Source organism: Apteryx rowi, unplaced genomic scaffold, assembly GCF_003343035.1.
Source record: "Apteryx rowi isolate R43461 unplaced genomic scaffold, aptRow1 scaffold_51, whole genome shotgun sequence".
NCBI classification, from domain to species: Eukaryota; Metazoa; Chordata; class Aves; order Apterygiformes; family Apterygidae; genus Apteryx; species Apteryx rowi.
In genome coordinates this window covers 3147223-3175096 of record NW_020450772.1, presented here as the reverse complement: position 1 = coordinate 3175096, position 27874 = coordinate 3147223, and the positions used below count along the sequence as shown (strand labels likewise).

The following is a 27874-nucleotide window of genomic DNA, read 5'->3' as shown; positions in this document are numbered from 1 at the left end:
TTCAGTGTCTTTAAATTAAAAATCTGGAGTTTCTGCTAAGGTTAAATATTTTCTTGGCAGACATTGATTTCCATATCTGTATTTCCAGTAATCCCATTTCTACATTTATGTTTGTTGCTTCCAAGCCACATGACTCTCTTCAGCACCATTTAGTTTTTTCCGATGCCTCAATCCTGCAAATACACCCAACCTCCGGACTCTCAGCTCTTGCTCGGCATTTGTACCACGTGACATTATCATTCCTGCATTCTTAACAGTCTCCTTGTTACACAGACCCACACGTACCTGATTAAATGGGGGACGAGGCCCATCACCCAGCAAAGGAGTTTTCTGCTGCTGGAAAGGTAGAGGGCCCTGGGAAGGATGTGGCCCCCTTGAAGGGTTTGGCTGTCCCTGAGGTCCTTGCATGTTTCCTTGAGGCCCTACTAAAGAGCCTTGTGGAGGTCCCTGCTGGCCTTGTGGACCTGGTGGCCCACGCAATTCTTGTGGCGGTCCTAACATTGTACCTTGAGGCGGGGGTCCCTGTAGGCCCCTCATCTCTTGGGGACCATGTCCTAGTAAACCACTCTGCATATGAGGACCTCTCATTTCTTGCGGATGACCCATCATCATCCCTTGTGGAGTAGGTCCCTGGTTATCTCTGGGCCCTGGTGGACCCTGCATCCCTCTTGGATTAAGTCCCATCAAAGGCCCTTGAGATATAGGACCTTGCATCCCTTGAGATCCTGGAGCTCCTTGCATGCCATGAGGAAGAGGTCCTTGCATTCCTCGGGGACCAGGTGGCCCTTGCATTCCTTGACCACCCGGAGGACCTTGAGGACCCAAGTGACCTTGTGGGCCAGGTGGACCCTGCGGTCCTAAGTGAGTCTGAGATCCAGGTAGGCCTTGTGGTCCTAAGTGGCCTTGTGGGCCAGCACTACCCTGTGGACCTGGAGGCCCCATTGGCCCATGAGGGCCAGGATGTCTCTGCATTCCTTGATGCCCATGTAAATCCTGAGGCCGTGGCATTCCTTGTGGAGGTCCTTGGGGGCCTGGAGGTCCTTGTGGTCCCATGAACCCTTGTGGACCTGCACCGCCTTGGTGTAACGGAGGACCTTGAGGTCCCATTTGTCCTTGGGGTCCCGGAGGTCTGAACTGTCCTTGTGGACCAGGAGGTCCCATTTGAGGCATATTCATTGGCATCTGCTGAGGTGGGAGGGGCTGCTGAAATCCTTGAGGCATCTGTGACATTGGGCCTTGCCCTGGAAAAGGCTGGGGTCCGTGAAGAGAGCCTCCTGGAGGTGGTGGCTGCACTTGCTCAGCTTGCTTTTGTGCGAGTCTCTCAATCTTCAGTTGCTGTCCCAAAAATAAAATAAAAAGACCCAGAAAATCAACTAGGCACAGAAGCACAGGAAACAACTAAAAATCAGAAGCAACTATCTCATTCTTGGGTACTTAGAAAGATTTAATGCTTTTCACTTATTTAGCAGGAATACAACTAAAGGGAATCATAGATCAGTATTAACTAACTGAAATGCAGGGGCCTCACAGCAGGTATCGTACTATAACACACTAAGTCCATGCACTGTTCAATTAGATGGTTTTTGAAAAAACATGAAAACAGTGCCACAAAAGCAAGCTACACAGTTCGGTGTTAAGGTCCAATGGTATCACTTAGAGCACTAAAACAAATTTGCTAGTAACTTTACATACATACCTCCAAGAGTTGCGGGTTTGTATACTGAAGTGCTGCCATTTCCTGTTCGATCTCCGCCTGTGTCTTCTTTTTCTCCTCCAGTTTAATATCTTCCTTTCTATCATTTAATGGCTCAGGTGGGGGAGGCAAAGGGACTTTATTCTGCATCCATGCCTATAAAGAATAGTGAACAGAAGATGAATTCTGAGGACTACGCACTGAACAGCATGTGTACGATACATTGCTGCATTGGGAAAGGTCTTTTGAAATGCTATGTAATATTGATATTCAAAAGCTATAAACTAGATTAAAAAAACATGCATATCTCATAACATCCTATTTTCAAGGTACCAGTACAGGATATAATGGATTTAACCAATTTTTTAATGCAGAAATAGGCATTAAACTAACTAGCGTGGTACATTATTTTGCACTGGATGTTGATCTAAAGGAGCTGATACTAGAAATCCAAAATGCTGTTACCAGCTAGACACTTTTTGATATAATATGATTTTGATATAATGATATATTGATGATATATTGATGATATATTGATATATGATATATTTTGATATAATATGATAATATGATTTTGATATAATATAAAATGAGACAACAACAACTTGTTCTGGTGTTCACCGTGTTATCAGGTACTTACCTGCTGAAACTGTGCTGGTATTGGTTTTGCATAGGGCACTTTTTTCTGTGGCACCTTCTTTTGGTCCTTTTGCATTACTTCCTCCATTCCCCAGTCCAATCCTGGGATTGTCATTTCAATATCATTGGACTCATCTTTTCCTTTAGCACCAGGGAGACAAACAGTCAGCACAATACAGGTTTACAGAGAAACTTTGTTACTCTCCTTACAGCTTATTTAACAAAAGAGAACAAGAAGTTCTCAGCTCTTTCTTCTTCCCATGGGAAATATGCACAACACAGAATTTCAGAAAACAGCATCTGTGCTACCAAGATACATGAAAGATATGAAAGAAGTTACACAGTATCTGGATGGTTCAGGAAAATGCCTCCCCATAGCTATTTCTTACCCATCTGCTCTTGCTCCATGGCTATTTTCAATTGCTCAGGTATTCCCATCCCAGGAATAACCGCTAGGCTGTTGGGTTCAAGATCATCTAGAGGAAAACAACAGATATTTATTCTTGGAACAGTTTTCCTTTAAATTATAATTTTGTTCTTTTGGTTTCCCACATGCTTTTACCTCTCTTGTTGGCTTCATTACATATTTCACAACTACTGGGACACTTATTATCCCACTCATGAATTACAGGATATTAAATTAAAAGAATGGCAAGTTCAGATTCATAAAAACACTCCAAAAGGCCAGAAATTATGTCCTTCCAAGAAAGTCACACCTAGGGCAGAGGCTCAGAAAAGTAAATATTATCTCATACCCATTCCCATTTTTGTTATAACAAATGTGTATTTCTTAAAACTTAAATCAGATTGAAATGTTACATTTTAATTAACATTCCCAAACACAAAAGAGCAGTTAATGAAAAGCCTGAATAAAGAAACAGATGCAATCCTGGGGACAGAAAAGTCACTGAGGCATGCTGTAGTGCTGGGCAACCCTGAGCAACCCAAGATTACCAAGAAAAATCCTTGGAAGAGGCTAAAAGTTTTAAGATTTGAGTCAAGTTCAACAATATGAAAGGTTTTCCCATGCCCTGTAGCTCATGACTGTGGGAAATCATGATGTTTTCAAGAAGCAAATCAAACTGGGGATATTGCTGGAGAGAGCACCAAACCTCCTTCCTGTGATTGACAGAGCAGGTCTTACCTCCTGGAGCTGCAGAACAAAAGAAAATTCACTGTTAGAATCGTGATCCTTGATAACATAGAGAATAAAATTATGCTAGTAAACATTATTTTTATCTAGGTGGTCACCAATGCTACCTCTTCTCTAGAAGCTGCAGTCTAATTTCTGCTATATTCCCTAGGCTTGTTCCTGACCCCCAACCCTCCTCCTTCCCGTTCGGGGCAGTTGCCTTACCATATTCCACACCGTCCTCTGACATGCCAGGCAGCAGATTCAAGTTGTAACGATCTCGCATTTTATCTCCAGGCCGATTTCGAGTCCAAAACTTGCTGTCAAAAGGAAGTTATATGATTTCAATAAATGGACAAAAGTATTAACTACTGTTAATCAAATTTTGTTCTTGCTTCTCTAAATTTAAGTGTGCTGTCTTGATTATATAAGGGTTCAAACCTTTACTGATCAAGCTCAACCCTGGATTTGGGGATCAGGTGTGAGTTTAAAAGAAAAAAAAAAAATACACCACATAGAATTATACAATTCAGAAGATACTTCAAGGCACAATGGATTTAAGAAATGCAACACACTGATATACAGATCCTGAGCAGACAGGTATTTCCAGTCCTTTCCAAGAATTTCTCACTCAATTTAAACATATTCTTAACACACAATTAACCTTGTCAATACACACATAAATTCCACTGCACTTATAAAATACTCCATGTTTACAGTGTGTTCAACCCAAAAGATTCAAAGCACAAACTATATGCCTCTAAACATGCTTGCAATGTGAAAACAAACACGTGGCCAGCAGATGATCCATGGGAAAAAAGACTGGGGAGATTAAAAGTAATATTTCCTTAGTGAAAAACAACAACACTTTCATCCTTTCATGTAAAATGTCAATGCCTTTCCCATCAGACAAATTTGTCTCCCTGTTTTGCCAATGGGTTGTGTAGCAGAATCATCCCAGTCTGTTCTCTGTTCACCTGTGCCATACTCCTTTCCAATTTCTAAATGTCTATACATTCCCCTAAATACTTTCTTTTAATGCTTGAAAATACCTGGTGTGATCATTTGAGCCTGAACAGAGAATGTGTCCAAGGGGATGCCATGCCAGACTCCAGATCATTCCCTCGTGGGCCATTTCCATTCCACCAACCTCCTTCTCAACCCTGATGCATCAAAAAAAAAATCAGTCATCACACAGATGAACATCTGCTACAGATTCAATATAAACCTTTCGCTGTTCTGTTGTTCCTGTTCTCCTACCCCCTAAAGTTTTAAGCTTCAGTTATTTTTCTCTTGGGTGAATAGACTGTTCCCAGTTGAACTTAATAGGAAACTCAGTAATGTAGGAATTTTTTTTAAACTGTAAATTTAAAAGCAAAATATTTACAACATCTCAGAAGAAGCTCTAACAAGCTAGGAGCTTCAATCAGTCATCATCCTCTCAACAAAAGACTGTTAGAAAACACTAGAATATTAGAAAATTTTAGTACGTGCAATTGTTTCCTTTCAAATAGATCTGCACAGGAAAATATCTTCATAAACAAAGCACATTCACAAACATTCTCAGGAACAGAGCAAAACTATACCATAAACATGCATGTTAAAGCCTAGATTCAAAGATGAAATGTGTACTTTATGTTTGGTATAACAGCTCACACTTCCAACCAACGTCTCTCCAGCGTGCTGGTGAAAATGCCACGTACCCAACATGCCAGAACAACAAAGAGCCATCAGACCCTCCACTGGCAAACAGCCCTTCATGAACAGGATGCCAGGCAACAGCTGAAATACAAAATAACTCATAGTCAGGAAGCATAATGTTGGGATTTGTAACAAATGTAAATCAGGGTCTCAAAACTTTTCATTTTTAATCCAAATTTACCAATAAAAATCTTCAAAATACAACAACTTCTGACCTGTGGCCTCTTTCTTATGACCCCTGAAGACCTGAAGTTCTTCTTTCAGATTACGAATGTCAAAGAGCTTGCAGAGGTGGTCACGAGAAGCCGTTAGAAGCCAGTTTCCATTCAGGTTCAATTTTACCTCCATCACTGTGTTTTTATGAGCATGTCTGCAAGCAGAGAAAGAAAAAAGACATTGTCGAGATACCAACGTCTCAGACACAAAATGTGATAATTTACCAGTCCCAAATATTCAGGTCAACAACAAAGTAATTCAGACTACTAAACTAGAATATTAGGGCTTTCTACGCCAAAGACCCTATGCTTTAAAATTGTTCTTCTGTACTTAAGACCAATTGGTAGTGCTCTCTGAGACAGTATTCAGGTACTGTGCATGTTTCTACTGCAGTGACCTCTGGCTGATCAGAGATTTCTTCTGCCTAGTTAAGCACATATCTCATTTTTGTTTTCCAAATGAGAACTGTTTGACTAGGAAGTCTATGAACAAGGACAAAGTCAACTTAAACAATGAATATTAGTCCCAATTTTCCAGGTTCAGACTTCACGTAACCTCTACATTTTCTGACGCAGCTAAAGCACTAGCTCTCTATTTGAGGCAACTGTGTAGAGCTGAAAAGATGTGAGGCAGAAGCTGGAAAGAGAATTAAAAAAAATAATAATGATGTCATGAAGTTATCTCATATTTGCGAAGAGTAAAGTCTTGGGACAAGAACTTACAGTGTGGCAAGGCTCTGGCCGGTCTTTGGATCCCAGAACTTTATCGGCTGTTGGCTATCTTTACTTCCCGACACAACCAATCCCTTCGTTGGATGCCAGTCAACACACTTCACATCTGCTCCGTGTCCTGGTAAGAGCATAAAAATTGTTCATTTGGAGATTTCATAGAAATTGAAAAGACACTGACAATTAATGTGTGCATATCTTATAACAGTAATGCAAAACTGGATGAAAAACATCACAGAGCACAAAACATAAAATCAAGCTAAATAAAAACTCCCCCAAATTGTTTAAACTGCATTGCTTCCCACTAATCACTGGAAGTATCTTCTCTTCAGATTTCACCCTCATAGACCAAACTCACTTCACCTAAATAAATATTCTTTAAGATGTTGCTGCTGAAACTGGTACTTTTTTAGGCTTTGGCCCTACGCTATTACGCAATATTTTAAACACGCACTGAAGAAGCATTTGTCTTGAGGCATTAAGGGAAAATACACCATTACACTTCATTTTATATGAAGTATTTTAGAAATAAAAGACAAATGTGTATTTTTTTCCCAGCCTATAAGTATTACCCTTTTGCTGTCTTGTCAGAAAATAAGCAGAGAAATGAAATCATGAATCCCAAAATCAAATTAGCATATGAGGAGAAGAAATCTTATGTGATGTCACTGACCATTAGGTCAAACAGACTCAGGTTTTTCTAGCAGTCAAGAGTTAGGAGAAGAAAACCCTCAGGATATCACTTCGTTTTAAACTGACTGACTGACCTTGACAGAGAATCTGTGCTGCTCAGATGAGCTAAAAATCAGTCAAGAAGTAATGCTTATTTCTGCTACAAAACAAAACGGGGAGGTTTCTGAGCTGGAATATAGGGATTTAGAGAAGAAATAACGGATGATAATTTCTTTCTCCAGTATCTCTCCACAGCAGCCCACTTCAATGGAAAGCCAACAGTAACAGTCAATGCCAGAAAATGAGACAGCATGCAGTAACCAAAGAAAAAGAAAGATGAGAAAAGAAGGGCTGCCTAAAACATAAAGGCACTAAAGTTATAAAATGGTATGGAGGAATGGCGGGATGTTCCATCAAAGCCAAACAGTTCCCATCAAGGTCAGACAGTTCCTACAGGAACCACTTTGTTCTCAGGTGGAGCATTTAACTTCAAGCAGCACAAGCATTCTTAATATATTCCTAAATTCAACAAGACATTAAAAATTAATATTGTTGAAATTTTCCTGAGGCTGCAGAAAAATCAAATCAGGACCAGCAATAAAAGCAAAATGTAAACACTTAAAGCACTCCTCCATCAAATGAGTGCAACTTTCTCCCTCTCTGATACATATAGCTGGGCAGATAGGGGAGGGATTCCTGACCCAAGAAGAAATGACCACAACTTTGGTGAGTATATGGGGAGCAACTTTAATCATTAACTGACACTACGTGTGAAGGAACCCAATTCTCCTCCCTCACTCATAGCAGGCAGAACTGACCTCAGAATATGCAGGATTTCAGGGAAGAGCCGGGAAGTTACTGAGACTCTAAACCTGCTCACGTGTTACCCATCCGGTGGTCCTACCAACACCAGGGCCCTCTGAGATGCATTTCCCCCCCACCTCTCTCTCTCTGGTTCTTCTGATGCAGAAAGAACTGAAAGGCACTGGATTGGCTCTAAGCCCGTGTCTCAGCTAAAGCAGGCAGCTGAAGGCGAAGCAAGTCTAGTTTCTGAGTGTTTATTTGGGAGGAACGATTCTGCCAGTAGTAAGAAAGAGAAGTGCTCTACCTCAATACTGAAAGGCAGCTTCATGCTTGCAGATTTTCAACTGATGATATTCTGTAGGTACTTGTTATCCTGCAGCCCCCAGGGAAAGACAGAGGATTTTAATTCAAGGGCAACATTAGGCCCATATAGAGAAAGGTTCCATTAGAGGTAATAACTGGTTGAACCATACTCAAACAAATGTTATCATAAATATGAAAAAAACAAAACCCAGCAAAAACCTAAAAATTACCCACACAGATGGGAATTATGTTGACCTTCTTGGTCCTAAATAAGAGACTCAGTGATGCAAGAGTGCTCCAAGGGCCACTTTCTGGTTGGGCAGCAGGACCGCATCCTGCAAACGAGTCATGCTGGTGAAAGACAATCCCTGGATAAGAGCTCACTTTGTGCAAGACCTGATTTAGGCTTTTCTGTGGAGATCTAACCTGAGTTAAATCAACCCAAATATGTACCTTGAGGGAAAAAAGGCTCAGCCTGGGCAATCTAGTCCAGGTTCAGAGCCGTACTCTGTAACGGAGCAATGGGAGCAGCCATCCTGTAAAAAGCTTCATAAAGAGAGGGATGGTGAACTGACAGTACAAGACCAATATGCTTCTCAGAAGGCTGTTTCGATAGTTACTACCTATTAACCCCAGACGCGTGAACCACAATGCTAAAAGCCAGCCCAAAGATGCTAGGACACCCAGAACTTCTCATCAGAGCGGCTAGATGATTAAGTACTTATCAGCAGGCTTCTGACTACCACCAGCATCTTAAAATTGACCTGAGGAACAAAACCATCATCATGACAGATAACTGAAGTCTTGCAGAGAGCAATCTTACAGCCAGCGTGCTCTGGACTACAGCAAAAGTGGGGAAAAATTGGGAACCTCTGTTGTTGGCTGCTCAGTCATCTATCCCACCCGCAGCACAGTCCAGCAGGGGGGAGAGATGAACTGCCCATCACAGCAAGGCTCTCTTGAAGGCAAGGAGGAAAATTAACTCTCTGCTGCATCAAGCATGCTCTAAATAAATCATTCCTAAGGGAAGAACTGAGGGGGGGGCAGGGGTGTCAGAAAAAGCTAAGGAAAAGCCTAACTCAGAAGAATTACATGAGAATACTGAACAGTATTATCTTACCAGATTTAAAAAAACAAACAAACAAACAAAAAAAAACAGCAAGGAACATCATATATTGMTTTTTCTTCTTTCTACTGATAAGGAGACCTATATACCACTGTCTGTATTGACACAGATGATACAGAAAATGCATTTAAAATAAAGCTCCAGAGGGGAAAAAAGCCTGCTTGTTTTTAATTCTCAGTTCTAGGCTAAGACTTGGGAATCGGACTCTCCTCTGGTACAGGATCCCTGTCACCAAGCACCATGTTCGGACAACTTTAATTCATGCAAATCTCTGTAGTTCGCATTGCTTATTTGCTGACTCTGAACGGCTTTTGCTCAGTATCTGATTTCAAAAGTTGCCTAGATCTCTCTGTGACCGGAGCCAGTAGGTTAGGATGGGAACGCTGCTATCCGAATAGTGCCTTAACCTTTCTGCCCTTTTATCCTCCACCTATAAAAAGAATAGCTGTTATATCATTTCTCTATCTAAAAGGGACACTGTAAGAATAAATGAATTGAAGCGTGTGAATTGTCTGGAAATCATGGTAATGGAAGGCCTAGAAATAAACTGAAACGATAGAAAGACCAAAGATGAAGAATTTTGATAATTTGAACTCATTTAAAGTCATGATGAATGAGGGCCTGAGCATAAACCAATATACTAACACTTCTCAGTTTTGCTGTCTTTTTAAAATCTGCATTAAGAATACAATGAAAAATAAGCATAAGCAGATTAATTTAAAAGTTCAGATACATAAGAAGTATTTCTCTAATAATACTTTTCATATGTGTAACAAATTTCTGACCAGAGTGACTGTAGTCACAACCCAGTTGACTAATAAAATATTGTTTGTTAAATACAACCTATTTGAAGAGTTGATCTTTAAAGACACCACAGAGAAATTCTGGCTGAAGAAATGTATAACAAGCTATAACAAGATTATGTGTAGTAGTGTTTGATCAACTCCAGCATGGCACAAATATGAAAAAGTACACATAAATTAAGGACTTGTTTTCTCTTATTCTGTAATTTTTGCATATATGACTTAATAAATGTAATCTATCCTATTAATAAAGCATTAAATTGTTTGCCTTTTATTACTGTTTATAACATATCTATATATTTTATAATGCAATTGTGCATAAACTATTGCTTATAGATATATTAGTTTTTTTGCTGTAGCCAGTATTTTTCTATTATATTCTAAGCTCTAGGAATGAGCCCTATTCCAAAGACACGTAAATTGGAAAGAGCATTTTATAGCTGATATTGTACAATTTCTAGATCATTCCCCTACTTCTGCTCAGTTGTTTTTTTTAGCATATACACATACTGAGGTGACACACTCTTGTACTTCACATAACAAAGAGCATTTTCTTGTACTTTGTATAACACCCGCATTCAAAAACAAATGGATATATGTAGCTGCATTCTAAAGAATGAACAAACACTTAAATGCAACAACACTTTTTTCTGCCTCCCTACGAGAGAACTCTGTTTGCTTAGGTTTTAAAGGCACATAGTTCTCTCATCCTACTTTAAACGGGGACATGCAGTCCCCACTTACATAGGTACCGAGGTCCTCCACTTCCTTTGGAGTGGTCAACAAAGACTTTTCATTGCCGCACAGAAACATTCACCTTCCTGCAATCGGTACCCCCAAACGATTAAAAAAGCACCCCTCAGAGCAGCAGCCCCTTCGTAGGTGAGCGACCGCTTCCGAGGGACCTGCGAAGGGGACATCAGGCCTGGCATCACAAGGCTTCGACTCAACCGAGGCTTCTCCACTCCCACTAGGGAGAAGCAAACAGAGCATCTGCAAATCAAGGACGATGGAAGACGGCCGTGCTAACAGAAAGACGTTCTACGCTTTCTACGTAATTCCCTTAGGCTTTGTTAGTTGCTTCCAGATTGCTGGTTATGTTGGATTATTTCACCAGGTCTATTCTTGTGGAAGGCTTTTAAAATTTTATCTGGTGCTTACCCACTACTCTAACAATTCGCTGCTTCTACACAAAGCTTATTCAGGAGCTAAATACCTCCTATCTACCAGAAATACGGATATGACCCTTAGGTACAGTTTTGATAACACTGATGAGGTTAGCAATAAGGGTAAGGATAAATTTTAATTCCCGTGATCTAGTGTTCTTTCTCCTGCCACTTTACGTGAACTATATGGCTTTTGAAAGCTGTCCTGCGAGCTCTTTGGCTTCCTAGTCTCCACTCTGGGAGCGAACATTGCAGAAACCCTCCTTCTACAGATACACAGCATGCTTTTTCTTTTTAATATAGTATGGGAGGTTGATGAATAATAAATTATGGGAAAAGCTCCTTTTAGTCTTCAGTGGATTAAGAACACTGCCTCCCAAACACTTTCAAATTATGTCTCCTAAAATTAAATTTTGTTTTATTTTCCTTAGTTTGTTCACAGATTCATTTTCTAGCTCTGTGCTAGAGGATTATTAAATACGGCATCCGGAGAGACTGCTAGAGCTTTAATCTACCTACAGGGAATGTCTCCTGCACCATTGCTATTTTTTTAGACAAGCAGCAGTGTGACATAATGAAGCCTTGTTTACAAATCCCATATTTAACAGCTCTATAATCATACTAAATTTTCTTTGCAGACAAAAGCTGTTAGAACGGTATCTTTCTTTGTGTTTATCAACTGTGAAATCAGGAGACAAAAAAAAAAGCAGTAAATGCTCATGAAATAGGTGTAGGTAGACAAGAGAGAAGTTTTCCCAATTCCAACCAACTGAACAGCTAATCAGACTCATATATGAGAAATAAAGCAGCCCCTAAAATGTGTTTCCATAAATGAGTTTAAGATTTTTGTCCTAGTCCTAATCCCAATTTTACAACAGGACTTTCACCACTCAGTGAACAGTTTGAAGCCCAGAAAAATCTAAAACTATAGCAAAGAAGGTTTGAACTTAATGCTAGTTGCATGCTCGTATAATGGCAAAGAATCATGAAAAAAATCTAGAGCTATTACGTGTAATTACCAGCAATGGCATGCAGGTATCTGAATTCTTTACATCTGCTGAAAGCCACTGACAATGTTGCCTGTAAGAGTTTACAGAGAGGGGGAAAAAAATCCAGCTGGGTCCTTGTATATGTGGGAGCTGGGTCATGCAGACTTCAGCCTTCAAAATTACTTAACATTTTGGACTCAATCCAAAGCACTTAATATTTCTTTCATCATAATGGGACTACTCACATGCTAAACTTAGGTGAATGTGTAAATTCTTCAGCGCATTGACGGCAGACTGCTGAGCAACTTCCAAAGTTGAAATACTTTGCTTTGGACAGAAACAAAAATTACATAACTGAAAGTGTCTGCAGGTTTAGGTCTGTGCTGTCAAGTCCGGTATCACTGAATATGTTCATGCTAGAGTCTACAGACATTATAGAGACACCTTGCATTTTAGATAGATTTTCTGAACTCCTGAATGTATTTTTGAGTATTACCACTGCCTGTGCCCAGTCAGGCTATTGCCCGTATGTGTTGCAAGACGTGCAGAGACAACACAAACTCGACAGCAGGCTGTGCAGCAGCACTAGTAAGTAATGGCAATGGCATCTGTAACACACAAAGCGCTCTTTAACATCTTCTTTGAAATGAGAACTATATGCAAACCAATGAGGTACACGTTTCACCATTTCTGATCATGAGAGAGTCAAGTCGTATGTAGACCGATCATGGATGATTTAGCGCCAACAGTAAGTTATTTTAGTATGTAAAAATATTATATATATAAGTATTTTCACTAATTTTGATTAATCAGCGTTCAAGTTTTCTAGCTTACCACTGTCACTTTTGCACACTTAATCAACAACAAAAAAAATCTATGCATAACAAAGCGCATCTCTAGTATAGGGAGTTCGCTTACGCGATGATGCTTTAAAATGCAGCATGATGCTTAGTGCAATACAGTAGTCATTATTTCCAGTAAAGAAGTCCTTATGAATCTTAATTAGGAAGCAGTCAGGAAGCTCAGAGCCAGCTTGAGAGAAATGAGAGTAAAAGGAGGGCAGAGAGAGCGCAAAAGGGGAAGACACAGCAGATTAAGGCTGACCAACACCTTCTCGTTCAATGTATCTGCTAGTTCTTGGCAGCAACGGCAGCTGACTTCAAGGACAGAGTCAAGTTTTCACCACTGTTCATGTTCGAGTTAAAGTATTTACGAAAAGGAGGCTGGATTCTACTTTGTACTTGGGCAAACTTCTCAGACTTCTCACTCCATTTCTTACAATGCCTTTGCAAGTACTGGCCAGAGAATTAAGAGGGCTTTTAAAAACACAAAAGGGAGAAAAACATCCTTTTTTGGTTGATTAATCTGTAAAGTACCTGGGACTAGATGTGCTTTCCTGTTCAAAATGTAGCCAGCCTACTTTGAAAGCAGCAACACACTTGCTATTCATTGACAGAAAGTATTTATTTACAATGGTATTTACATTTAATGATATTAAAAATTAATGTTATACAAGAAACATTAAAAAATGAACAACAATTATAAGAAAAATTCTCATGCTTCATAACATAACCAGCTGATAGGAGCCAAAAAACACTCCTCAGAGAGAAACTGTTCCACAGTTTCCTATTGCTCGGCTTGTGGCACCTTTCTTTCAGGCATCTGGTACTAGCCACTGGATCTGAACCAGCAGCTAATGAGGGTTCACTGTCCTAGGCCATCAGACAAGACAGATGGCTAGCCTAACGTGGCACGGTAATTATTATGTACTGCCGCATAAAAAAAGGGGAGAGTATAACTGGTCCAGGAACAGAGCAACTGGAGGTCCTCACGGGAGGAAAAAGCGCAAGCTTGTAAGATGAAAAATTCAGTGATTTTGTCAACCATTAGTCTGCAATTTCCACAGACTTGTGGCTTTATATCTGGGTAGAGAATCAGCTTGCTGGGCAGCATGCTTGTTTGTAAAAACAAAAACCAAATCCCAGAAAGTGCCGGCTTTGGCATTGCAATGACTCCAGTCAAGCCTTCCCAATGTGAACTAAACAAGCGCTTCTGGAGGCTGCTCGGAGCCTAAGACACCTCTGGTCTGAGCAGAAGGTCAAATAATTTGAAGCCTTACAATGAGAGTTTATCTCAAAAGTCAATATTTGACTGTTGTTCAGTCAGAGCACACACTTGTATTTTATGAAACTAGAATGAAACAAGGAATGTTTTAAAAACTGGTGCCTGAAGTTACGCTCCTAGTAAGTGATGTGATTTAAGATGCACTGATCCTAGAGTAGCTTCAGTGAGGTTTTTAAACACGTACTTCACAAACTAGTTTTAACCATCAATTCTTGCAAATGCTGACTGGGATGTTCACTTAGTGCCATGACGCTGCCAAAATCCCCAGCCCTTCCATCTGCAGCCTTCTGCCAAGCCTCTGTCTGCTAGCCCTAACCCACGCCAAACACACCACTACGCAAAGCCAGGCACAAGTCTGGTATTTTCAGGGAACACTGAAATAAGTAATGCAAAGAAGGAATGTCAAAAATAGGCTATCGTTTTAGGCAACTTTTTAACTTGAAGCTGCCACAGAAAGCTCAGTGCATCCTAAAATTTAGCAGGGCAATTTAGCAAAAGGAAGGAAAAAGGAAGGAAATCAGGGGACACTCAAGAATTTAGTACCAGCTTGCCTCAAGCTCTGTGCTCTGGCTATCACTCAGGTCAAGATTATAAGCTGTAGAGTCAGAATACTTAGTTCCCAAATCTGGGGGGGGGGAACTTCTACAAAAGCTAAGAATAACCATCCATCATCATTTTCATTACTATTCTTTCCTTTAACATCTCATTAGGTGTTCATTAAAGCTCTGCTGGTGATTATGGCAGTTGCAAGAAAAAAGCACAGTCTAAATACCTAGTTTAGAGGTTAATCAAAGCTTCAAACCATTGTCTGGCCACATGAGCAGACATCCCACTTAGCAAGCTGCTAAAACCCAAGAAATTTTTTTTCTGGACCACAGCAAAACAAATTACATGAAGAAATTACAGGAAGTGTTTTATATAACACGATATACTTTTGCTTCCAAAATAAACCCAGTTTGTTTGTGGGTTTTTTTTTTTTTTTTTTTAATAAAAACAGCCAACACAGAAGGACTATCAAGATCTTTCAGTCAGTTTGATCTTCCTTGCTTGGAAGAATAGGTTTCAATGTGATTTTCTGGTTCAGACTACAAGACAGGATCCTACTTTTACAAATCCCTTTGAGAGAAGAGGTACCATCAGCTTCTCTTCTCTATCAGACAAGTAAATTCCTTTTAAAGACACTCACGTTGATCTTGCCAGTCACAGAAGAATGCTTTTTCAACTAGTTTTTTACTTGAATGGACAACAAATTTACAGGAAAATTATATTCCCTTTTGTCAACCAAAAAAGCCATATAAGCTATTTTTGATAGCCAGTTTACCAATACAGAACATCCCATAAATACGAGCCCATTAGCATTTTAAGCCAGGGAACAATGAATAGAGGAACACAGAAGACGGGAAAACAATTTTCTGTGGTTTTAGGGCAAGTGCTGCACGAGCACCTGCCCTCAGTGGTTAAGAGAACAGCAGCTGGGCCAGGGGCAGCAGGGAAATAAAAAGGTATAGCCCCTAGGAAAGGATTTGCTTGCGTCCAGCAGTAATCCAGACAGTTAGCACGTATAACAGACCCCAGAAGGGATGCTCAGAGAGATGCCGTAGAGATTGTTCTCTGCATCTCCACCGGCAACACTGAGCAAACTAAGCTGCAGCACATCTACTGAGTAACTCGGCAGAAAGCATTCTCACTCGGTGGCAGAAAGCACAGCACATAACGCTGGCCCGGGCCACAAAGCACTACTCTTTCTATACCGAGATGAAGCTGAACAGATTGGAGAATTTTCATTTCAGGTGCTAGGGACTCATTTTCAAACCACCAAAATATGAAAGGGCTGTAAATTAAGAGAGGGGACAGAAAAACACAAAAGGGCAGAGCACCAAGATGTAAAACGGAACAAAGACGTCATATAATTTCATAAAGTGATTTAAAAAAGTGACTAATTCAGTGCTGATAGTTGGGCTGATGAAAGAAACAAAGACAGTAAGATGAAAAATTACTTCTTTTTTTTCCTCAGTGCAAAAATGTAATAAAGTGCAGCAACAAAATAATGGTTTGAACAGTGTTACAGAAACATGATAGAGATAATACATTACACACAATTTTCAATCAGGCAGCAAAGGAGAGCTCAGTTCAGGAGAGAAGCAAATGAGGAATGTTTTAGCACAGAGCCTTATTTCAAATTCTTGCACAATCAGTGCTCCTGGGTCCTCTTATTTTCCTGCCCTTTCCTACATCACCACCACATCGTCTGTGGACTCTTTCCTGCCACCTACAAATTCTGAAGCCTCCCTCTTTCAGGTTTAAAGGTAATACTGAAGTCCCTATTTAAGTAGAGGAAAATAAATAAAAGGATTTGGGTTTTAATCCTAAAAACAGGTCCCTTATTAAGCAACTGTTTTGGAGCGTGTGGCTGTATAAATATTTAAGAGGCTCTCTAAAATACCATGCATCCCCATGTATCACTTGAAATACCACAGGCACGTGAATGGATCACAGAGTAAAACTTTTTACACGTGATCATACACAGGGGCTGGGAAAAAGACAGTGTTGAAAACTTACCACAGGTTTTGTGCGATAAAACCTAACAAAGAAAGGGAGAGATGTCAACAGGAAGAAATGGGATAAAACAATCGAAAGAGTACTTAAATAACTCAGATATACCAAAATCAGGGTGGAAAATGGAGAACGTGTAAAAGATGGCACACGTGGTTATGAGAAGCAGAAAGGCCAAGCGGTCTACGAGCAATTGTAAGTAGGGTTCCAAAAAAAAGGGCCAGCAACAATTGGTGGAAAACGCTGTTCAAGTTATTTACTAATGTCACACATAAATGTGAACAAAACAAGTGGTATTTGATTTAAAGTACAGAAAAGAAAATACTATTTGCTCTTCAGGCAAAAATTAGGTGCGAAACAGATTTCCCACAACAATATATTAAGGGAATGTCCTTCACCCCCAAGATTAGAATAGAGGATATAAGAATTAAAATCTATCATACCATATTAAATAAAGATGAACTGAATGTTTCTTTGAATCCTATGCTTCTTGAAATGACTGCAAGTCAGACCTTTTCTACTTATGACTTCAAAGGAATTAAAAATGTCAGAAAAGATACATACTTTGTAACAAGCATTTAAGTGTGTTGTTTCCCTCCATGATGCAGTCTATGACTGAATCCATATTTGAACTTAGACGGGTACGCGTGGGCAGTAGCAGGTTATAAACTCCAAAATAAGCACAAAAAAATGATGTTGAGTTTGCAAGGAAGTATTGTAACAGCATATTGCAACTATACCTCTATATTAAGTGCATATTCTCAAGAATTGAGCGCATCTTTCCCGGATTAAAAAAAAAAAAAAAAAGATTGATTAGAACAGAAAAATTTTCTTCCTAGAAGCAGAAAAAGCTTTCAATTAAAATGCCACATCTAAACCTAGAGCAAACATCTGGATGTCACTGCATACTCCTCCATGTAAGCACCTGAAACTGCCTAATTTTCAAAATGACAATTTTCCAATTAAAGAATATTCAGAAATTGTTAGTCAAACAGAATATGCTCTCAGGAAAAAAAAAAAAAGGTTAATCTTAAATACTTTTTGAACTTTAGAAAGTTTTGAATTATCATAAAAAAGCTGGTAGGAAATGCAATATACTTACTATTGCACTGTAATTAGATCTACAGTAATCCTACAGCATAAAGTCATATGACATGGACAAAAGAGGGAATTAAAGATCCCATATGGGAAAAAACAATTCAGACTACCTTCTCAGCAATGCTGAGGAGGAAAAAAAAGAAAAAAAAATCAATTTTTCTGAAACATTGACCTTGCCTGTAGTATTGTAAGAGAAGATGAGTTGAAAGACCAGCACAGAAGCCGTAATATTAGAGATTTTAGTTATACCCTATTCTGGAAATAAAAGTTGAAAATATAAACAACTTACCTATGGGACACAATAATTTTTTTATGAGTTTTGAAATAGTAAGTTATAATATACCACTACAGCAAGATATCTGCTAATCCTTGATCATGCAAAAGTCAACAGCAGCTGTGTAAAAAATGTGGGCTCAAACCACCAACAGAAAATTCCAACTAGCATAACCACTTAAAAATGAGGCAAAACAGCATGGATGTGATAAGAAAGAAGCTCTTTCCTAAGGAATCTTTAGATTTCTTTCGATCCTTTCTGTAGCAATTTTTAAAGTTTTTTTATCTTGTACAAAAAAAGGTAGAAGGGAATGTAAAATACCCTTCCAGTCTCACCAGTATACAAACCAGTACATATAAGCAGCTACCAAAAAGGATCCAAGACAGACGCTAAAAGGAAGTGCATTTGGAAAAATGTCATATGCCCACAGATTAACAGGAAGAACAAAGCAGCTTATGAACATAAATAATGAGGGAAAGGTTATCGTGAATAAAAGGCTGCTATCCTGACCCTCAAATGGCACTGATCTGTGCTCTTCAAATAAAGTGCAGAAATAGCTAAGTTGAGGAAGGGAAAATTGCTATACTTCTCTTTTGGGAAACTGGACTTCAGAAAGGCAGGGACTGTGGGAGAGGCAGTGAAGTATCATCTCCACTTCTGCAGATGAATCTCCATACATGGTCCCACTCGAACACTAATAAAAGTGGGGACCAAAAAAATGACCGTTGCAGAAAAGGGCATTGCTTCTGCTTTAGAAAATGCTATATAAGAGCATGCCCTTGCTACAGAAGTAACCACTGAAGAAACTGAAACATAAAAGATCTTTGTTGGCAAAATGATGCAAGATAAGAGTTCTGCCACATTTTACATTTTAATTTTTAATATTTTTGTTAATACAGCAACCCTGTATTCGGGAGCATCAAAGAGCATTTTTAACCTTAAAAAGTTAACAAAAAAAGGAAGCTTTAGAAGTTATAATCCCATGTCAACACTTTATTTTCAGTGCAAGTTAAAATACAGTTATTGCTTTGGTACACAGAATACACCACCTTCGTTAGACTAGTCTCTCGCTTTGGAATACATATTCCCCTGTGAATTACCTGCTGCTAGAAGATGCAGCGTTACAAGTGTTAATGACTTGTGTCATGAATGTGATCAGCTGCGTCACCAGCACTACATTGGAGAAAACAGTACCGCAGGCTGAAAAATATTTGCTTTTAAGAATAGCAGATTCTTCACCTACTGGAGACTGGGCTTTCATGATTTGTACTCCATCAGCAGTACCCTAATCTCCCCACGGTGGCCCATCGAAGAGGCTGACTGTGCCCCTACCTCCACACAGCTTTTGCAGAGCAGAGACCACAAGGGGTTTAAGGTTCTACTATGTGATGTCTACAGGGAAATGCACTATACATGACACATATTCTACAGCAAATTAAGCAGTAAAAAACATTATTCCTGCCTTCACGTACAGAGAAGCTCATAAAAAAGTTTTAGTAATTTTTAAATGAAAGCTCGATTTATCTATCATACTGTTTTATGAAAAGTCTGCTGCTGCTGAGTGAATGAAGAGAAACTCTTGCAGAGAGGGATGGATTTTCTGAAGGGCTGTGAAATTTACCCCTTTTCACTATCAAATAATTTATTTAGACTGCTTCATACAACATCTGGCAAGTGGAACATGTTCCCTAAATCAGCAGGATAAGCGGTTGCTACTATGCAGATGTCCAATTCACAGCCACTGGCATCAATGAGCCATGGACTGCAATTAATTGAAAAATGAGTTTTCTTTTCACTGCTGCATCCCACCTTCTGCACAAGAGCTGCAAAGAGCAGATATGGAAGGGAAAAAAAAAAAAACCTGTATGGCTTCTAATAGTCTCCTTGCCTAGTAAACGCAACATTAATTTCTAAAGTTTTCAATACGGTACTTTCCATAACATTAAATTCCTCTAATAAAAATTAAAACTTCTAAAGTTGCTCATTTTCAAATATCACTACTATATGATTTACATTACATTCTTGTGAGATATGCTGCTCTAACAAATACTTCAGGCATTTTTCAGGAAAACATGTCTAATTCGTACTCTTTACTTGCATCCTGACAACTTGCAAAAAAATTTAAAACTAACTCAAATACCAAAAGTCTATTGGAACAAAACCTATTAATTTGGTCGATAAAATATTTTGTAAGGTTTTAAAAATAACTTCTGGTATTTCTAGTAAATAATTTCTGTGGAAGAAAATGCCACTATTAGAACCTTCTTTGAATTTCAAGCAAGTGCTAGGGCTTGCTGGATGCTCCAGTGATGCTACTTGAAAGGACAGAGCTCTGCAGGAACTTCGCAGCTAAGGCGACTTCACCCATTGTGCAGAACACAGACAGACTTAATAATTGCCAGAATTTTCACCTAGACTTGTTAGGAATAGAAATCCTCATGCTGAACGTGTAGACTGAAACACAGAAAGCAAGTGCTCTTAGGGAGAAAGTACATTCCTTGAAGAATTCCTTGGCACAGGAAAAAGCACGGCAAAGTGGGAGAAGCACATTTCATGTGAAGAAGCCTCTGAGCAAGCAGGATGGTTTTTTCTTACAAGGAAGTTGTAGTTACAGCTCTAGAATAACGGCCTGCAGGAAAGCACCTGCTATTTAAAGCCTCCACCATACTTTAAGAATTTCTGTGTTCATGTTATTTAAGTTAAATACTAGCATTAAAATTTCCAAATCCATTTTTATAAAAGCCTGGTCCAAAACTGTGAGCAAAACCAATATATACTACAGAAATAACAAATCTCATATGCTTGTGTAGATGATAGGAATCACCATTTTTTCTGCATTCCCTTGTCTGGAAACAAAGGAGATTCCCAATAAGCTGGGAATGGTGTGAAAGACTTAAAGAACCTACCTTTGCCCAAAGATCTCCAGACTACAACTGCAGAGCACAAATCAATTTAATGTAAAAAGAAAAGAAAGTAAAAGTAGGCTGAGTGAGTTTGCTGTTTCCATTCCTACCCTCAATACCATATTCCTACTTGTGACTCTCTGGAGAGTGAGGACTTCCAAATGGAGAACTGTGATCTACAGAAATGCATATTCATCAACATTATCAATGTTCCTAATTGCTAGATTTAGTAAACTAGGCAAGAGAATAATGATTTTGAGAATGTGCATATTGCCAGAGAGAGAACCTTATACATTTATTTTAAGTAGGTAGGTGGAGTTCCCGCTAAGGAAGCGATATGTTTTTGTAGCTGTGATGGCTTGAGAGCATAGAGCAACATCCATAGGGAAAAGATGACATCTTATCATCCACCTATATCAGCCGATCTAGAATAGGCAAGTTTTTGAGTCCTTAAGACAGGCTGGTGTGGCTCTTTTGACCTTTTCCTCAATATATATCAGCTGATCTAATTAAAAGCATCAATTCTCCCCATGACTCCCCAATAAATAAGAAAGAGCAGAAGGCAGGCCTAAAGAAAATGTAGTTCTTCTTGCCAGGCACAAATAGCAAGCAGTAACAACACCGCAACACACACCAAGCAGCAGATCTAGTCAATCTTCAGAAAACAAAGTGCAGATATCTTGCTAAAAATTTTAGCCTTTCCGCTATGCTATATACAAGTATGTCTGATAAGTGTTCAGGCAGTATTTTCTATGCCTAACTGTTCCTTGGTACTCATTAATTACGATTTAGAAAGGGGAATTACGCCCACAGATTTGAAATTAATTGTTATTCCCTTCTGAACTCATCTGTAGAAGACTACAAGGATCCTTTCACTTCATTCAGATAAAGTTCCAAATTCAATTTCTTTGGATTTCTGTTACTCCTTCAAAAACCATGGAAGTTTTGAGAGAAAAATGGAAACACTAGAACAAATCTGGCTTGGATTTTTGAGTGCTTAAAGTAGCACATTTCAAGACAAAGTAACTTTTTTTCTTCTGTTAACTTTAAGATAACTTGCAGTCTCAAAACTACATTTAATATTGTGCAGTCTTCTGTTATTATTCCAGAACATGAAAACATCAAATATTTTATTTTAGACATAAAGGCCAGTCAGGACCTGGGATAGTGTATTTAACTGTTCATGTACACACCTGTGTTGACCAGCTTTTGTTCTAAAGAAAAAGTATTTTGTAATATCCATTTCATCTAGACATAAAGAATGCTGCTCGCAAACAGGCTGAGCCTACTTACGGCTCTTCTGGAGAATTTAGAAACACAATCTAGAAAAATGCATATTCAAGAACAGAAGTGACAAAGCAGGGGGGCAAGCCCAGGCAGGTTCAGTTTAAGGAGTAAGGTAGTATAAGTTACTTCTTCCTTTTTTTCTTTTAAAGCAAACATTACCAATTATTTTAACTGTGCATATGCTTTAGGACTTTATAACACTGCATGCACAATATGTTTCAGGCCTGTGTGATTTGGAAACAGGCGAGGAAACAGCAAACTAGTATTAAGCCAATAAAATGTGCTGCCGGGTATGATCATAAAGGCTGGATACCCACAGAGGCCGGAAAAAAAAAACCCAAAACATAAATACATATATATTTTTACCTCATTGTTAATATATGATCAGATGGAGCGTGAAAGATCCAGGCAGCTTTCTATCACATCTTCCATCTTATTTACTGCAAATTTTCATTGTTTACAGGAGTACTCTAAGCAAGTACTTCAACTTCAGTAACGTTCAAGGCAAACAGTCAATCTCTATGGAACGATCAAACATTTATCATCTTTGGAAGAAGTTCCACTAAACATTAGCAAATCTTTCCAATCCAACCATAGTGTGCATTTTCTCCAATCATGCTAAAAGTAGGGAGAAAAAGAACCAAACTAAAAAATAATGAATTTTTGATAAGTCTTCTGAAGATCAGTTCCTTATGTCATATATTCAGGTGTACAGCTGAAGGTAATTAACAATTAAATCACTACAATTTTTTGTTCCTAAAGCAAAAACCCTCCAGCCTGAGATAGACAAATATCAAGATCTTAACATTCAAAAGATGATAATCCCACAACATGGGACCAAAGAGGGGAATTCAATATCATAACATCATAGGATAATTCAGGCTAGAAAGGACCTCAGAGATCTCTAGTCCAACCTCCTGCTCCAAGAGTCAGTTATAAGGTCAGACCAGATTGTTCAGGGCTTTATCCAGTGTGGTTTTGAAAACCTCCAAGGCCTAAGAGTGCATAATATCTAAAATTAAGCAAAGCTCTCACACTGTTCCATTGCACCATTAAAACGGCTAAAAAAAAATGGAAAATGACACCCTCCACCTCCCCTGTAAGAATGGCATCTTGAATATGTTTTTTGCTGGACTACAGAAGGAGATTAACTGTATTTTTTTTTCTTATTAGAACTTATAAGTTCACCATAATATTTGGTTTATCATGGCAACATAGCTGGAACATCAAACAAGAGTCTGATCTCAAGCTTTTGAGAAGACTTAAACAGGAAATTACTTACCTGTGAATATCATTTATATATCAACTTGTGCTACGTATCTCTACGTATAAAAGGACTCAAGAAATTTCTGTTTTCAAAGGAAATGTTGTTGTTTGAAATTCTTTGCCAGTCTTGGACAAAAATTTTCCTCATGGAAAGTCTGACAAAAAAATTTCAGTTCTTCATTGAGCTGAAAGATATCCAGATTTTTTAATCTTTCTGTATACTAATCATTTATAAAGCTAGAACCTCAACTTTTGATGAAAAAAAGTTCTCAGTGAGTAGTAGGCCTTGTATTAAACAAGGATGCTAAGGCAGTCTTGGTATGCAAATTCTCAACATGAGAATAATAAATAGTAATCAGAGTTATGCCTTCCTTAAATTGCAGCTGCTTAGACACAAGAGTAAGGTATGCTACCCAAAGGCATTAGAAACACTATCTTAAGACAGAAAAATAAAACAGAGCTGAATCATTCAGGAGAGGACAGAAAGAGAAGTTCAAATGTAATATTATTTTATAAATACGAAGACTTGATTTTCCCTAAAATCTTTTGGAATAACAAAAACCAGACTGAATACTGAGCTACTTTTTTCCCCCTCAATTCATCTGATCCTTTKTTTGAGGTCTGGAATAGCTCCAGTTACACCACTAGTTTATCAAGTGTTACAAATCACTTTGTTTTTGTGGGCAGACTTTTTAAGTGACAGAAGTTAAAAACATAAGAGATTTTAATAACGTTTAAAATATTTTATGCTGTATCATTTTAAATAAAAAGACAAGGAAAAAAGCTACTTTGCATGTTGTAGAAAACATGCATCTGTCAGGCCACACCAAAAAGCTGCATTTGCTTTTTACAAAAAGATACTATTTTTCCCAATTTTAAGCTGCCAAGACCACACATCATCCCTGAGCTTTTTTGAAGGGAAATTTTAAATTTGGTCTCTGAGATCTTGGGAACTTGCTGGAGCACCTTGCTCCTACTCCAGTCCTTTTATACTTAACTTCCAGTTTCTCAGGCCAGGCTATTTTTATAGTAATTATACGCTACCTTTAAAAACTAATTTTGGTGAGCAGATACACATCCAATTTCTATGAATAATAAGTGGCCAAAACAGGATCTTTAACAGCATTTACAATGACTTTCTATCTTCAAAGACAAAATATGCAAAATTCTTACAATCCTTGCAGACTAAGGCCTTGTCCAGAAAATCGTTCTGAAGTGATACAACCACACCTTTACGTGGCTGTAGTTACATCTGGAACAGATCTATCTACATATCTTGACTGAAATCAATATATGCACACTATGGCTAATATTAAGAAAATATTACATTTTAAAAAGAACACACAGCTAAACTGTTTGTGCTTTAAAATTGTCACTTACAGGCCAGAACTTGAAGGAGTGCATAACATATCAAAATAATGTCCTGCAGAACTCGAGAGAGCAGGTGATTCCACTGAGATAAGAATTACTACTTTCCAACAGTAATCCAAACACTCAAGGATGGAAGAAACATTACTCTGAAACTTTTAAAGATAAATATTTTTTGTAACATTACAGTTTCATCTTACGTGGCTGTACATCTGATCCTTAAGGCTGYGCTTCTTTGAAAGTTGAGGCACTTAACAGCCCCAGCATCTTTTAATTTTCAGAAGATAGGTTTAAAAAATTTCCTCCATAAAATACGAACTGTGGTTTGACACTTCCAAAATGGAAGTCTGTAACACTTTACACAATTTCCATAACTCAACTATAGCATTAGTAGTCACTATGAGAAAAATTCTAAGACTGTTACTCTACCTGCAACATACACACCTTTTCAACAGTAAAGATCAAAATGTCTTCACTTCAGAAGAGCTTTCTTTTCAAGAAAAAAGCCTTTACCTGTAAGTGGCAAAATTAAATAAAAATGTATTTTCATTGTGAAATGAAATTCAGTTGCTTGGAAAGTTTGGGAACTCTACTTGAAATAAATTTCCACTGTGTGTTTGCATGCTTAATCTAATCAAGCACATTTTGCATGTATGTGCCTGCACTGAATATACTCTGAACTGAAACTATCCAGAGCTAGCCCTAGGTCTGAAGAGCAGCTATTAGATATTTTAGTTTTACAGGCGTTAAGTAGACAGTGTCAAAACATAAAAACAAATACGAAGATCCATAACATTTCTTAGGGACTGATAAGAGACAAGAAGCTTTTAAGCAAGCTGAGAGTGTGCTTTCTCCTAGATACAGAAAGAATGATGGCATCATTAGCTCACTAAAATAGCACTCCACACTCATTTTCCGAACGAATACAGAACATGCTCCTAACTGTACTCAAACTCTTCATATGTAAGTCTCTAGAAGTCATGACTTAGATTTAGAATGTAGAATTTAAAAGATATTAGGGGAAAAAGTATGTATATGTAGATGGGTATGCATATTACACGCTTTCCACACACACATACACATGCTTTTCATACACTACATACTGTCCACTCGCGTCTGATCACAGCAGCTCCCAAGTGTCTCATTCAACCACCCAAGCACAGCCTCTTCTGGCTGCTCCAGCAATTCCCTTTGCCCTGGTTTGTCCCACCAGTGTCAGCAGGGTAAATTCTCCCAGTTCCTGCCACTTCATTCCCATCTCCTTTCTCTCATTGCCACTGTATTTCCTCAATCATTACATCATCCGTCCTTATTTTATTAAGTTTTCTCACACTTATGCAGCCTCCCCATTTTCTTATTTGCTATCTTTCACAATTCTAGCAACCCTTCTCTCATTTTTTTAGGGTTCCTTTTTAACCCTTTCTCCCAGGCTTCTACATAACCCCACGTTCCCAGTTTCTCTCTGACTCTTTGACTCTGCTGTCTTCCTGCAAATGCAACACATGAGATGAGTAGGTCCATCTTTCTCATGAGAAAGTAAGGACAAGCAGCAATGGAAGAGAGAAAGAAATACCACTTTAATTTAGGCAAAACATTTGCACACTATCTCCCTATCCCCTAGTGTCTGGCTGTCCATATGAACCTGTAACCTTAAGCATCAGAACTGCAAAGCTATTCATGTGGTAAAACTTGATATAAAGTGTCTTGCTACTAAACCAGAATATTACTCAGAGCTAAAAATACCTATTCCAGGAAATAATTTGAGCATGCAGAATTGAAATGGTGCAAAAGGAAATACCAAATGCATTGCAGAGTCTATGCTTATTTAGATCCACAAAAGCTTTGAATACAGTGACTAGAAGATGCACAGAAAGCAGTCCTCTTAATCCCCACACAAAGGAAAACTGCAGTCAGGAAGTCTGCATGGAATGCTTTGAGGCACTGGCATGGATCTATGTTCACCAAGGATTTGCATTTTTTGTTTTTTTAAAGACTTCTAAAATTTATTCAGAAGTAACATATTTCTGTAGTTACACTCAAGTAGGAACTGGAATGTCAGATGAAAGATTGGAAGATTCCATAATGAAATGAAGTGCCCAATTCTGAGTATTTATCCACATAAGATTTTGTGAAAGACGACAGGTTATTATCATTTGCACAAGCCTAACTCCAGACCAGAAATGTTATGTCACAGGTATTTTGTTTCTGCTGAGAACTTTTGAGACAACAAATACTGGTGAGTGGATATACAGAAGCTTCCATTATTTATGGACATAATCTGCATCCTTTACAGCTACTCGCGCTGGAAAAGGAAGACTGGTATTATCTTACTAACAGTACTTTTCTTCATTAAGATCAATATAACCTGCTTTAGATCATGTTTCTCCTCTCTCAACAAAGATGAGCAGGGCTTTAGGACAAAGCTCACTCCTGCATCAATGGTTCTCGATGAAAGTGTGATCTTGATTATCTTGAACACTATGCCCAGTGTTGTGACATAGTAAGGTCGCTTCTGTACATAGCCACAGCAGACAGAAGTTCTCACCACTGAAATATTTATGCTAACAAACTGTACAGAAGGGTATCTACCACTTGCAATTATCAAACACACAAAAGGAAGCAGATGCAAGATACCCTAACGAGGCAAAAGGCACAACTTCTGAAGGAAGTATCTTCTATCCAGCAGCATTACGAGTTGGCTCTCCCTTGAAACACTGGGGCTTTTCAGCATTCCAAGCTTAGCAAAATAGATTTATTAGCAAATATTAGCTTTTCTGTGTGTAAAGTTTGTCCTTGGACTCCAATGTGATAGATTACGTCAATGTTAGCTTCAGAGTATTTTTCAGGGAGGAAAAAAGTATTTAAGTTGAACCACTGAAATAATCTCATTCTCACTCAGTGCCTCTCCATTCTTGTCTTATGGAAAACACTAACAGAAATGTCCGGTAGAACTTCTTTTAAAGCACAGTACTTTGACTTATCTCTCATGATCTCTTAATTCTTTGAGAATCCTATATATTCTTAGTTAT

General features: G+C 38.6%; 1 protein-coding gene across 5 annotated transcripts in view; it reads right to left on the bottom strand.

The window, feature by feature from the left end:
- The window catches only part of WDR33 (WD repeat domain 33), a 71323-nt gene that overhangs the window by 13272 nt on the left and 30177 nt on the right, over positions 1-27874 (bottom strand). For 3 of the 5 annotated variants that reach the window (XM_026080165.1, XM_026080166.1, XM_026080167.1), the window contains exons 8-17: positions 6104-6230; positions 5381-5535; positions 5168-5246; positions 4517-4627; positions 3690-3784; positions 3477-3485; positions 2722-2808; positions 2334-2473; positions 1697-1849; positions 286-1335 (exon numbers count right to left, since the gene is read on the bottom strand). In XM_026080165.1, the coding sequence (XP_025935950.1) occupies positions 286-1335; positions 1697-1849; positions 2334-2473; positions 2722-2808; positions 3477-3485; positions 3690-3784; positions 4517-4627; positions 5168-5246; positions 5381-5535; positions 6104-6230 (2006 nt within the window). Of the gene's footprint in view, positions 1-285; positions 1336-1696; positions 1850-2333; positions 2474-2721; positions 2809-3476; positions 3486-3689; positions 3785-4516; positions 4628-5096; positions 5247-5380; positions 5536-6103; positions 6231-25289; positions 25359-27874 lie in introns of those variants that run through there. The other 2 variants (XM_026080168.1, XM_026080169.1) reach the window with 2 other exon arrangements.